Below are 13,844 nucleotides of genomic sequence, written 5' to 3' on the forward strand. Positions count from 1 at the left end.
GGGAAGCAGCAGCTGGCAGGTCAGGGGGCCTTCCAGGGCCGAGGTTGGCCAGCAGCGGCGCAGGCGGCGGGCAGATGGCAGGGAGGAAACAGATGCGCTGCCCACGGGCCATGCAGGAAACCGGGGCAGGGGAAGAAGGAGAGGCCTTCTCTATTACCAGAATTTGAAGAACTACACCGTTCCCCGGGTGCTGCTGCTAGCCCCCGGACCTAGAGGGTCGCTGGGACCCACTGGACAGTTTAAAATAAAACCAGACAAACAACACTCCCCCCCCCCAGTGTCGGCACAGTAGGGGACCAATCACAGGCGCTACAGGTGACCACGCACCCTTTCCCCTCCGCAGTTCTGCAGCCTGGTGCACCCTCCTCATGGTCTCCAGGCAGAGTACCTCAGCTTTGGCCAGTGGTTCTCAGCACAGCAGCAGCTGGCTCTTCAGGGTGCCTAGTGGGGGGCCGTGCCTACAAAACCCTTTGGATCTGCAGCTTGAGGATATAAAGTCTCCTACTTGTAGGGCTCTACCTTCTAGAACTGTCTACCGTCACGGTCACCAGGAATTAAATTCAGGCACAGTTCCAAGCATGACTAACTAGCCTATTATTGTTCCTTTTCCAAAATGCCAGGCACCAAATCCACTATTACAATTATGATTACTATTCTACTTGGCACGTTGAAGTCTGTGGGCGATAAAGGGAAATCCATTGATTTACAGACATTCAAAGTCTAAAAACTAGGCCTGGGAGGCTGATGCCTGGGAGAGAGGTGCTAGCTGTGCGAGCCAGATGACTCAAGTTCAGTCTCCAGAACCCACATAAAAAGCCCCACGTGCAGATCAAGTTTGGATGTGTGCATGTGCGCATGTGAGTTCTTGTGGGTGCACACACACAAACACACACACAGTAAGTGAAGTAAAAAATACTTTAAAAGTCTAGAAAAGCCTGGACATGGTGGTGCCGCCTTTAATCCCAGCACTCGGGAGGCAGGGGTAGGAGGATCTCTGGGAGTTTGAGGCCAGTCTAGAAAAGTGTTCAATGCCATCCACCCCCGAGGGGCACAAAGCTCTTCATTTCTCTCTGCAGAGGGCAGGTGGCAGCTATCCCGAGGAACTATGGGCACACTTGTTGAACACGATTTCTCTACAAGGAAGGGCACTGTGACCGTGTGTACACGGACAGGCCTGGAGGCCGTGAACTTGAAGTGAGGCAGGGGGAGAGGCTGTAACATGAATCAGGGCCTCCATGCCTGGCTGCAAACCACGCTAGGAGAAAACAGATGGCAGCTGGGCCCGCTGGGGCGTCCTGTCATTTCAGTACTCTGGAGGTGGAGGCAGGAGCATCAGGAGTTCAAGGTTGTTCTCAGCTACGTAGTGAGTCTGAGGCCAGTCTGGGCGGCTGGAGACGCTGCCTCAGAAATGGGGAAGGGGCCCAGACACAGTTGATAAAGGACCCAGGACCTCAAGAAGGGCAGCCAGTGCTCTTAACTACTGAGCCATCTCTTTCCAGCCTTATCATCCATTTTAAGCATTTATTTTTTAGCCTTTAGCAGAAAGTGGCTTCCTGTTCTCAGTCAGGATTGGGCAGAATCTTAGCAATGTGTTTCTTGGCTGCCCTTCAGTCTCTGTATTTCTGGAGGTAGTAAATGAAGGTGCAGGGTCACACTTGGGTCTGAGTGCACCTCTAATGATTATAACAAAAGATGTGAGGGAAGCTAACATATTTATTTTGCTCTTTTTGAGGCAGTCTCACTATGTAGCCTTGAACTCACAGATAATCCACATGCTGGGAATTCTGGGGTTCAAGGTGTTCGACCCCATTCCCCCACCCAAGGCAGAGTCTGTTGTAGTCCAGGTTGGTCTCGGACTCTCTATGTAGCCAAGGATGATCTTGAACTTCTGACCCTCCTGCCTGAAGTAGCTGGGATTACAGGTGTGCACATCACTTCTAGAAGATTCCACAAAACTGTCCTCTGACCTCTACATCCATTCTTTCCCTTCCAGCTAAGGCCCCTTGGGCACCCAGGTGACACCAGAAGCCTGGCCCATCAGCCTACACTCCGTGAGGCGGAGCACGCTGTGGGTGTCCCTGAAATACAGTCCTGCTTCCCATACCCGGAGGCTGCCCAGATGCTCTTTGCCCCCTGAACTGCTTCTCTTTCAAATGGCTGACTGGGCCTTCATTCCGGGCTCCTGTGAAGTCCAGTGGCTTTTAGTCTAGTCTCAACGGTTGTCTAACCATCAACCACAACTTCGAACCGTTTCAGTCACCACCCCCAAATCTCTACCCACCAACAGTCACTTCTGACTTCCTCCCACCACCGCACCGGCCCAGCCCTGAGCGGCCCCTGAGGTTCGTCTGTGTCTATGATAATTTGCCTATTTTCAACATTTCAACTGATCAGAACCACAGAACGTGATCTTTGGTGGGTGACTTCCCCCTCCCACTTAGCACACTGTTTCTGAAGCTCCAGTACAATTGCATATCTCAGGATCCCCCTCCTTTTCTTTTGCTGTATTATACTTAAGTGGAGTGCTTTTGTTTTTCTATTATTAATTCACTCACCATTTGGAGGGTTGTCTGTGTTATTTCTAGCTTCTGGCTATTGTGAATGCTGCCATGAAAATAAATATATATATAAATGTACATTTTCACTTCTCCCAGGCTAGCAGGAGTAGTGGCCACATGACACACACACACACACACACACACACACACACACACACACGCACGCACGCACGCACGCACGCACGCGAGTCAGGTTTCCATGCTTATGTGGCACAACTTCTGACATACTGCACACTGCATCCTTACAGGAACTGTGCCATTTTACACTCCCATCAGCAGGGTCCCAGAGTTCCGGCCTCTTTACACCTTCCACACCCTAGCCACTTGTCATCTGTCCCTATTATCGTCAACGTCATGTGTGTGACATTGTCTCACCGTGGTTTTGATTCCTCTGGATTGTTAGCAAGTTCAAACTCTGCCAGAATTGTGTGTTCTGGGGATGCAAGGGGACACCTGTGCAAACCAGACTTCAGCTGCTCCCACCAGCCGGGTGGTTTAGGTGCTCATGGCCTTTCAGGCGGCTTCCTCACCAGTCAATGACATGACTCACTCCATTCCTTAAAAGCACTCAGTGAGATGATACAGTCATGGTGTACAGTAATGCAATTCCCTGCACATTACTGAAAGCTGGCTTAGAAAAAAGAGCCTGAGCCGGGTGGTGGTGGCGCACGCCTTTAATCCCAGCACTCGGGAGGCAGAGCCAGGAGGATCTCTGTGAGTTCGAGGCCAGCCTGGTCTCCAAAACGAGTTCCAGGAAAGGCGCAAAGCTACACAGAGAAACCCTGTCTCGAAAAAACAAAAAAAAAAAAAAAAAAAAAAAAGAAAAGAAAAAAGAGCCTGGTGTGGTAAAATCTCGGTACTTGGGAGGTAGGGGCAGGCAGATCTCTGAGTTCAAGGCTAGTCTGCTCTAGAGTGAGTTGCAAAACAGCCAGGGATATATAGAGAAATCCTGTCTGGAAAAAACAAAACAAAAAGATGCTTTTAAATGAATTCCTTCAAGTCAAGAACAGTGATCATGTGACTAGCCCACTGAGGAAGATGAAAGACATCAAGCACAGGACTGCAAGGGTCACCCCTGAATAAATGACGCGCAGGCACCAGGACTCACATGAGTCTCACTTTCTTCTTGCCTCTGGCCTCTTCATTTCTACAGGTCACAAGCCCAGAGGAGCCTAAGGCAGTTTCCCCTAGGTAGTCCAATGCCCCCCTCTTGTAGCCCAGGCTGGCCTGGAACTCACCGGGTAGCCGAGAATGACCATGAACCCCTGATTCTCGCGCCTCTGCCACCTGAGTTCTGAACGCTGAGGTTAAAGGTGGGAACCACCACACCCATAACTGGGGTGCTGGAATTGGTCTAATCCATCTAATTAAGTACTCTAACCCACGGAGCTACAGCCCCGGCCCTGGCCTTTGCAGTTTTTAATTTTTCAGATATGTATGTGTATCTGTGCGTGGGCAGGTGCAAGTGCAGGAGCCCAAGGAAGTCGAAGGCATCAGGTCTCCCTGGAGTTAGCGTTATAGAGCCGCCGGAAGTAGGTGTGGGGATGAACTTGGGTCTTCTGGAACGGAAGTATACCAATTCTTAACCACTGAGCCATCTTTCCAACCCCCCAGCCTTTGTGGTTCTTAAGGTTACCATGTTGAAAAATCTTTCGTCGGAACACTGAAAACACTTCACATGAAGTGGAGACACAGAGGTCTGTATGGCACTGAGACAGTGGCCCTGGAGGGTGTGGTGGTGTGGCGGCTTCCGCTCACCCCACCTGATAAATCGCCCCACCTGGTAAGCGAGAGGTTTCTATCAATGAAGACCCCGGAACAGCCGGGTTGAGGCAGGAACCAGACAGGAGGCCCCAGCAGGCAGCCTCACTCCCAGGAGTTGATGAGCTTGGCTGCAGTGAGGGTGGGAGACTCCTGGCCTGGGCTTTAAGAGGAGCTAACAGAGAGGCAGCAGGCAGATGAAGCCGCTGTTAAAATCTTTGCTCTCTGATTTTGAACAGGCCCTTTCGCTGGCACCCATACGCTGGCACAATATCCCTGTCCCTCAGACTCAGGGGCCAGCATTAACGTTTCTCCCCTCCATTATTAATGTTGTGAACCAAAATCACAGACTAACACAGACATCGCTCACCTGCTTCACTTGCTGGAGAAGGGAGGCCGGGGACCCCTCGGGCTGCTCTGGGAACTTTCTAGGCAGAGGCCTCTGATTCAAACCTCTGCCCATGGACCCCATCTCCACCTGTGCCTAGAGTCTCTCTGACTCAGCCATCTTTTACAGATCAGAGAGGTGGCCTCTCGGTTTTGTTTGGCTGATCAAGGCCCTTAGCCTGGGTCCCACACACCACTCTGATCAAACCAAAACAGCTTAGCAGCACATGTTTAGTTCCTTTTTAAAATGCCTCTGTGTGCTGATTTTGGTCCATTCAGGTACCCTTCTTAAGAGAGGGAGACCTTCTCCTTCCCCTTTCCACACAGAATGCCAGTCACCTTTCTACACACGAGGCAACCGAAACGTCGGCTATGGATGGCAGAAAGCTCTGGCCCTGTACCCCAGCCCCTAGGGGCTGCTCCGGCTTAGCAGGCAGGACCCAGCTTCCGGGTCTGTGACCTTGCCCGGGGTCCCTAAACTTCTGTCCCCACAAGCTTTCTACAAAACTACCACTCCCCTCTCCGCCCACGGTGAGTGGGGAATCAAACCGTCCAACCCAGTTCCAAAACACACCACACAAACAGTATTGAAGACGAGACATTTCAAAGAAGTTGAAAACAGCAAAACAAAAAACAAAACCAGGAGGGGTAAAAGAAGGGTGGGTAAAGAGCGAACTGGAACAGGCCCGGCAGCTTCTGGCCGGGCCAGAGGCTTTTTGTGCAGCCCTGGTCACACTAACAACCGGCCCCCTCACCCTGCCTGGCTCCAAGTGACCACCAGAAGCCCCTCAGCCACAGGCCTTCCCAGTTAACCATCTGCCTTCAGAGGAGCCTCTGAGGCCTGGGGGAGTGCAGGGGCCCCGGCGATCGTCGTAAAGGCGGCGCTTCTCCCCGTCCCCAGCAGAGATCGGAAAGCCAAGGCGAGCCCTCGGCTCTCGGGCGGCCGGGCGCGGCCTGGGGACGGCAGGGAACAGCCAGGGACTCTCCCTCCCCTGCCCGGGTGCGAGACGTGCGGCCTGGAGAAGAGGAAGGAAGACGAGAAGGAACTTACACCCCAGGTTTCGGTGGGGAAGCCGGCCGGGCCCGCAGGGCGGCGGCTGGGGAAGGGAGGGGGCCGGGGACCCTGCGGGCTGCTCCGGGAACTTTCCAGGAGACACTGGGGGCACCAAAGCGGTGCGCGGTGCTCCCGGAGTCCCGGCCAGGTGCAGCCCCGTGTACGCGTCCCCAGGCCACTCCACTCTTCTTACCATCTGCGCCACTTTGAGCAGGGCGCCCTGGGTGCGCGGGTACACCCGGTCCAGCAGTCCCTCCGAGGGCTGGCCTGGCCCCGGCGCGCCGCCGCTGCTGCACGTGGTCCGGATGAGCCCCGATCCATGCGACATCGCGGGGGCCCAGACCGGCCGGCCGCCTCCGGGGCCCCGGGACCTCTGGCCAGTGAAGCTGAGACGGGACGGGGCGGGGCCTCAGGGGCGGGGCGCACGGGTCCCTCTTCCCAGCTGTGGCGGGACCCAGAGAGGACCGCGAGCAGATGCCCCGCAAGCTCCTGCCCACCAGACTCGCGGAAGTTGGACTGGTGTGGGCAGGAAACCGGACGCCTGGGGCACTGGCCTCTCCCAGGAGCGCACCGCCCAGGTCACAGCTGGTGATGAGCCTCCAGGGATTTTTTTGTGTGGGTGCAGCTGCCCCTGGGTGCTGACACCAGTAGGGTGAAATGCTCGGAGCGTACCCTCCTGCGCTGTTCATTTCTGCTGCGTGTGCATGTGTGTGTGCGCACAGGTGCGTGCACACACCTTCCTTCCCCCATCCTCCCTCTATTCCGCTTTCTTTGTTTTTTTATTTTTTATTTTTTAAAGACAGGCTCTCTCTTGCCGGCGTCGTGGCCCATATTTTTAATTCCAGCACTGGGGAGGCAGAGGCAGGAGGATCTCTGTGAGTTCGAGGTCAACCTGGTTTACATAGTGAGTTTCAGGGCCTCCAGAACTACATAGAGAGACTTTGTCTCAAAAACAAACAAATAAGTCAGTATCTCACTATGTACCCCTGGCTAGCCTGGAACTCACTATATGAACCCAGCTAACCTCAAACTCATGGGTATCCTGCCTCACCTCCCCCCACCTCCCAGTGTTGGAACGTAAAGGTGTGCACCACACTCCATGAGCTTTTAGATGACTCTAGGCTGTGTAAAGTTGACAGTTAAAATTAACCAGGAAACATCCTCAGTATTGTGAGACATCTTTTTTAATTGTGTGTGTGTGTGTGTGTGTGTGTGTGTGTGTGTGTGTGTGGTGAGGAGGCTGTTGGTGTCCTGCTCTGTCATTCTCTGCCTCTCAGAGGCCTGTATCCCTCTTTGTATTAGTCACTCTTCTTTCCCATACTGAGAAAACACCTAGCAAAAGCAGCCCAAGGAAAGAGGAGATGATTTTGGTTCACCGAGGAAGGGTTTTTCTGGTCTGTTATTGGACCTGGGGTGAACAGACGTTCATGTCTCAGAAGTCACACAATACAGGCTTAGTCCTAATTCTTTTTTTTCCCCTTCCCAAGACAGTTTCTCTGTGTAGCCCTGGTTGTCCTGGAACTCACAGAGACTCACCTGCCTCTGCCTCCCAAATGCTGGGATTAAAGGCGTGCGCCACCACCGCTGCCTGATTTAAGGCTTTTTTTTTGTTGTTGTTGTTGTTGTTGTTTTGTTTTGTTTTGACTCCTTTTGATTTTTAAATGTATTTATTTATTTTATGTTTATGAGCATTCTGACTACATCTATGTCTGGGCACCATGTGTCTGCATGGTGCCTGAAGAAGCCAGAAGAGGGTGATACAGACAATTGTGAGCTGCCGCTCGGTGCTGGGAATTGAACTCGGGACCTCTGGAAGAACAACCAGTGCTCTTAACCAACGAGCCATCTCTCCAGCCCAAGGAAGACTATTTTTCTTTGATACACAGGTTGAGGCCTCATTAAAAGTTAAAATGGCTGGAGGTCAGACTGTACTTTTTGCTGATACACTCAGTAGAAACTATTACCCCTATGATGCCGGGAAGCCTCTCCCCCATCCTTTCTTTCCTCACACAGTCCCCATGTCCAGTCCTACTTGTAGCATCTTACATCGTCTTCCCTGTATCCCACATCACCTACACTGCCCTTTACAGCTTCCTGCTTACAGGTCACTTCCTGTTTATTTTTGTGTACTTCAGAGACAGGGCCTCACTAAGTAGCTCTGGCTGATCTTGAACTCTCTAGGGAGACTAGGCTGGCCTCCAACTCACAGAGATCAACATGCCTCTGCCTCCAGGGTGCTGGGATTAAAGGTGTGTGACACCTGTATGCTGTTTATTTTAAACTTCTCAGACTCACGACCCTGCAGGCAAACTTGACTGTGAGTAATTTTCTCCTCTAAACTAGTTTGGGCAGGAGAGGATGGGTAGGTAACTAAGCAGAGTGTGGGTGGGAGGAACAGCAAGACCAGCGGGTGTTAGCTGGGGTCTGGTATTTTCTGTTCATTTGCACCAGGACCTAAGCCGGCTCCAGGCCCCTTTGAAAATGAAGTGTTAGATCTGATTTTTAACAGTGTTTGTCAAGTAGTCTAGACTGGCCAGCAAGTGTCAGAGATTCTCCCATCTCTGCTTCCCAGTGCTGGGATCGCAGGCGTGGGTGCAAAGGATCCAAACTCAGGTCCTCAGGCTTGTGCAGAAAGCACCTTTGCCCACTGAGTCATATCTCCAGTGCACACGTGTGTGCACTGTGTATACTCACACATTACATTCCGGCCTTGTATGTCCATGTTATTTTCTTTGGAAACTTATCTTTTCCATTACATTTCAATCAAGGCCATTTCCCCACACAATGCCATCTTTTCGACTAAAACACTCATTGTCTTGGGGGCAGAGATACAGACTTTGAGTTGGTTTCTCCCCCAGATGTATCTTCAGCGCTTCATACAGAGACACCGTTTGCACTTGAAATCTTTTGTGTGCTAGTACCCTGAAGGGATCTTTCCGGTGAAGGGAGCAATTTAAAAATCTGAAAATGAATTATTGCAATTAAACATTTCCTCTCTCAGTTTTCTTACAGTTTTCAAATACTAGCCAAATATTTATCATTAGGAGGATGGATTGGAAAAGCAATGAGAAGAAATGAAATGCCTCAAGCCTTTCTTTTATTGATTAGCCTGGAGTAGGTAAACACATTAAATTAAAAACCTGCCCAGTTCCATCTAAGAGGCCAGGAAACGCTGAAAAGTGGACTCAGCTGTTGAGCACAAATGATGGGAGAGATGATTTTTAGGTGAGCATACAAAGTAACAGCTTTCATTGTGGCATCATAAAAATATTTTAATTACACTTATTTGTGTGGTGTGGTGTGTGTGTGTGTGTGTGTGTGTGTGTGTGTCCCACCGTGAGGTCAGAGGGCAGTTTGCCTAGTCAGGTCTCTCCTTCCACTGTGGGAGTCCTGGGATTCAAACCCAGGTCACAGGCGTGGTGGCATCTTTACTGCAGAGCCATCTCGCCAGCCTCCACGGAACCTTCACATGTAAGGTGTCACTGCACTTTGTTTTCCTTGTTCCTTCCCCCATTTTCTTCCATTTTTCCCCCTCAAACAGGTCTCACTATGTAGTCCTGACTGACTTGGCAGCCTCTATATAGACCAGGATGGACTCAAATATGCCTGTCTCTTTTAGGCACGAGGGGGGCACACGCCTTTAACCCCAGCACTCGGGAGGCAGAAGTGAGGGGATCTCTGAGTTGAGGCTAGCCTGGTCTACAGAGTGAGTTCCAGGACAGCCAGGGCTACACAGAGAAACCCTGTCTGTTGGGGGTGGGGGATGCAGCATTATACTGTCTTTTCTTTTTTTTTTTTTTTTTTTTTTTAAAGATTTATTTATTTATGATGTACACAGTGTTCTGCCTGCATGCATGCTTACAGGCCAGAAGAGGGCACCAGATCTCATTACAGATGGTCGTGAGCCACCATGTGGTTGCTGGGGATTGAACTCAGGACCTCTGGAAGAACAGCCAGTGCTCTTAACCTCTGAGCCATCTCTCCAGCCCGTCTTTTCTTTTTTTTTAAACAACAAAAATACAAATCAAATCAAATCCAGTTCAAATGTTTTCAACTATTGACACAAAAACAAAACAACCCCTTAAAAGAATAAGAGATGGTTTATTCTGAAGCCAAATTTGAGTGACTGTGGTCCTGGAACACAGATTTCAGTTAACTCAATTCCATGTTCCCCTGCAGAAGCACTTGTATAGCTTTACAGAACAAAGCCACAAAGCAAGGCAGGTTTGAAAGCTGTTCGTGGATGCGTCAGAGAGAGGCTGTTACAGCAGATGGGAGGCTTTTCTGTAGGCCTCAGATGCTGTCTGGTGTGACATTCTTAGCTTTGGGGTTGTGGAAGCCTGTGTTCCGCTAAGTTCATAGATTCCAGAGGTTTTTAATCTATTAGTCACAGGTTGTTAGTTGCTAACCAGACAGAGAAGTGAGCAAGGAATGGCCATTCAAGGGAGGGGTGATAGCGTGAGAGATAAGGTAACTAGTTATCTGAGGACCTGCAACATTCCAACCTCTCCACAGCACTACAGTTCTATCAGTCAATCAGTTGTTGCAGACACAGCTTCTTTCCAGGAATTCTTGTTGACACCAGCTTTCTGGAATCGTTGCAAACTTGGAGATGATTCACCAGAAAGGTCTCTTGATTTTTTTTTTTTTTAAAGAAATAAATTTTTCTTTTGGTTGAACCCATGTGTATTGTTTTGATGAATTCTCAGGGGAGTTTATGGGCCTGCTTCTGAGAAACCAGAGAAAGGCAGCCGGGTAGGTGGTGTTCACGCTGGTCTTTGGGATTTCCAGCCTAGGAAGAGCCATGCTCCCCCCAGTGGACTTTACTCCTTCACACTTGAAAAAGCCTCCCTCGGAAGGTTCCCAGAAACGCCTTTTGAGGCCTCTGTTTCTTTGCCCTTTTATGGAGCCTTGACAGCAGGATAAAGTACTTAACAAAATCCACTGGGTAAGTGGACGGACGGTGTCCTTGCTTTGGTTAGGGAGAGGACAGAGAAATAGCACACAAGACTATTTTAATTAATTCATCTTTGGTTTTGATAACCTGGGGGATTAAATACAATGAGATTACCCAAACTTTACTTTTTTCTTGTTGTTTTGAGACACAGTCTTGCTTTGTAGCCCTAACTCATAGGAATTCTTTCTTATGTAGACCAGGCTGGCCTTGAACAGGAACAAGCTGCCCCTGCCTCTGGGCTTGAAAGCATGTACCACCATACCTGGGTGTCTGAGTCCGCGTCCTGTTGCTGGAAGAGACACCATGACCACGGCAACGCTTATCAAGAGAACATTTAATTGGGGCTGGATCACAGTTCAGAGGTTTCGGCCGTTATCGTTGCGGTGGGGAGCACGGCAGTGTGCAGGCGGACACAGCGCTGGTGGGGAGCACGGCAGTGTGCAGGCGGACACAGCGCTGGTGGGAGCACGGCAGTGTGCAGGCGGACACAGCGCTGGTGGGGAGCACGGCAGTGTGCAGGCGGACACAGCGCTGGTGGGGAGCACGGCAGTGTGCAGGCGGACACAGCGCTGGTGGGGAGCACGGCAGTGTGCAGGCGGACACGGTGCTGGTGGGCGGCGTGCAAGCGGACACAGCGCTGGTGGGCGGCGTGCAGGCGGACACGGCGCTGGTGGGCAGCGTGCAGGCGGACACGGCGCTGGCGGGAAGCACGGCAGTGTGCAGGCGGACACGGCGCTGGAGTAGCTGGGAATTCTAACTGGAACCCCGGCAGCAAGAACAAAGCCTCTGGGCCTGGCTTGGGCTTCTGAAACCCCCAAGTCCACCCCCAGTGACACACTTCCTTCAACAAGGCTACAATTCCTAATCCCTCCCAAGTAGTGCCACTCCCTGAAGACCCAGCACTCAAATACAGGAGCCTGTGGGGGTCATTTTTTTTTTTTTTCCCCAAGGTAAGTCTATGGATTTATTTTGTTTTGTCCAGATCTTCCAGTTCAGTCTCCCTCCCAAGAGCTGAGATTACAAGTCTAAAATACCACACTGCGCTTTTGTTGCTGCTGTTTGTTCGTTTGTTTTCACTTTTTTAAATTTATTTTTCTGTTATCAGCTTGATAAAGTATAAATTCTTATCCTAATTGTGAAATGTTTCACTGAGGCTTGCCCAGTAATTGAGTAAAACCAAAACTTATAAGCCACAGTCATCCTAGGGTCGTAGAGGCCATTCTTATTCAAATCACCACAGCTGGCTTTTTTTTTGAGACGTTGTTTCCTAGTAGACTAGCTGTCATGGTGGGGGGAAGTGGCTGTGGGTGGTGAATGTATTCACCCTTTAGATCAGTGATTCTTAAGGCTGCGACTTTTTTTTTTTTTGGTGTTTTTTCAAGACAGGGTTTCTCTGTGTAGTTTTGGTGCCTGTCCTGGATCTCTCTCTGTAGACCAGGCTGGCCTTGAACTCACAGAGATCCGCCTGGCTCTGCCTCCCAAGTGCCGGGATTAAAGGCATGTGCCACCACCGCCCAGTTAGGCTGTAACTCTTTAATACAGTTTCTCATATTTTGGTGATCCCACCATAAAATTATTTTTGTGGCTATTTCATAACTGTAATTTTTGCTACTGTTATGAATCGTAATGTAAATATCTGTTTTCTGATGGTTTTGGTGACCCCTGTGAAAGGGCCATTGGACCTCAAAAGGGTCCGTAAGCCACAAGTTGAGAACCATCGTTTTAGACCGTGTGGGCAGTGAATGCATCCGCTCTTCAGAGCAGCACAGCAAGCACAGCCTATCCAGTATGTCTCCAGGAGCAGCAGCCTGGGCAGAAACGTGAGAACTGCTGGCAGCTTTATTGTATCCTTTGCAAAGTCGCCAAGCGGCAGGTTGTCCCAGGGATGCCATGGAGAACCAAATAAACAAGACAAACCCAAACACACAAGCGAAAGAAACAGCACGAAAGGAGAGGGACCACGGAAAGCCCTAGAAGCCCGTGGGACGTCATATGGAGAGCGGGTGCTTCAGCCTTGCACATGACAGCAACCTCACTAACGTTTCTGTGGTTTTTTCTTGTTTTTTAAAAACTCAAGTTGAAAAGTCAGCCCGAGATACTTGCTGTAGCAGCAGGAAGCGTCCCGCCTAAAAACACTTCCTCTCAGTGCATGTGCCTGGCTCATCTGAGTTCTCCCGCTATCTGATAACTGAAGATGCCATCATCTGAAGTATGGAGACATTTTGGCATAGAAGTTCTGCCCAAATTTGGCACACTCATCTCTGGGGTCAGCAAGATTTGTGTGTGTGCACCCACGCTGGACAACAAACAACCTTAGATATGGTTCCTCGGGTGCTGTCCACCTTTTTCGAGACAGGGTCTCTCACTGGCTGCCTCAGAACTCCACAAGTAGGTTTAGCTGGCAGAGTAGAAACTCTGAGGGGCCCACCTGTCTGTGTTTCTCTAGTGCTGGGATTATAAATCCACTATGGCTCAGCCCTTAAAGGCTAGGCTCACAACCAAATATAAATGCACTACCAGGCCTGAATTTTTTGGGGGTGGGGGTGGGGGGGCAGGGTCTGAGGTAGCCTTGAACTTCTGATCTTCTAGCTCCTACCTCTTGAGTGTTGGGGTTATATGTGTGTGTACACCTATGCCAGGGATTGAACTTGGGGCTTCTAAAGTGCTCCACCAGAAGAGTCACGGCCTCAGCATTTTTTATTTTATTTTTTTAAATGTGGGTTCTGGAGATCAAAGCCAGGTCCCCTGCTTGCAAGGCAACTGAGCCTTCTCCCCAGCCCTCAACATGATTTAAAGGTGCCTGTACCTATCGATCCTTTTAATGGCTACATATTTATTTCAATGTGTTCTAGAATGAACAATCCTGTCCTGATGGCATCTTTCCCAAGAGCTCATTACTGAGCCTGAGGCCATGTCTCATTTGATTGCTCTAGCATATGGGCCAGCATGTGAGAGTCATGGGCACTGTGGCTCCCAGACTGAAGAGATAGGCTCTCTTGCCACCCTGTCCTGGAGACAAAGGACAAGTGTTTTCTGACAAATATGGCTGCCTGAGTAGCCCTGAGAGCAGGAGAGCTTTCCCAGCGGCAAGGCTCTGGGTGTGCCTCCTAGCCATCACATTAAACAT

At 50.4% G+C, this 13,844-nt stretch overlaps 1 protein-coding gene across 1 annotated transcript in view; it reads right to left on the reverse strand.

The window, feature by feature from the left end:
• Positions 1-6,275, reverse strand: part of Cmtm7 (CKLF like MARVEL transmembrane domain containing 7) — a 30,919-nt gene extending 24,644 nt beyond the window's left edge. The window contains exon 1 of the mRNA XM_028892994.2: positions 5,954-6,275. Coding sequence (XP_028748827.1) covers positions 5,954-6,088 — 135 coding nt within the window. The 5' untranslated portion in view covers positions 6,089-6,275. The remainder of the gene's footprint in view (positions 1-5,953) is intronic.
• Between the last annotated feature and the right edge of the window lie 7,569 nt (positions 6,276-13,844).

Source organism: Peromyscus leucopus, chromosome 7 (genome assembly GCF_004664715.2).
Source record: "Peromyscus leucopus breed LL Stock chromosome 7, UCI_PerLeu_2.1, whole genome shotgun sequence".
Classification (NCBI taxonomy): Eukaryota; Metazoa; Chordata; class Mammalia; order Rodentia; family Cricetidae; genus Peromyscus; species Peromyscus leucopus.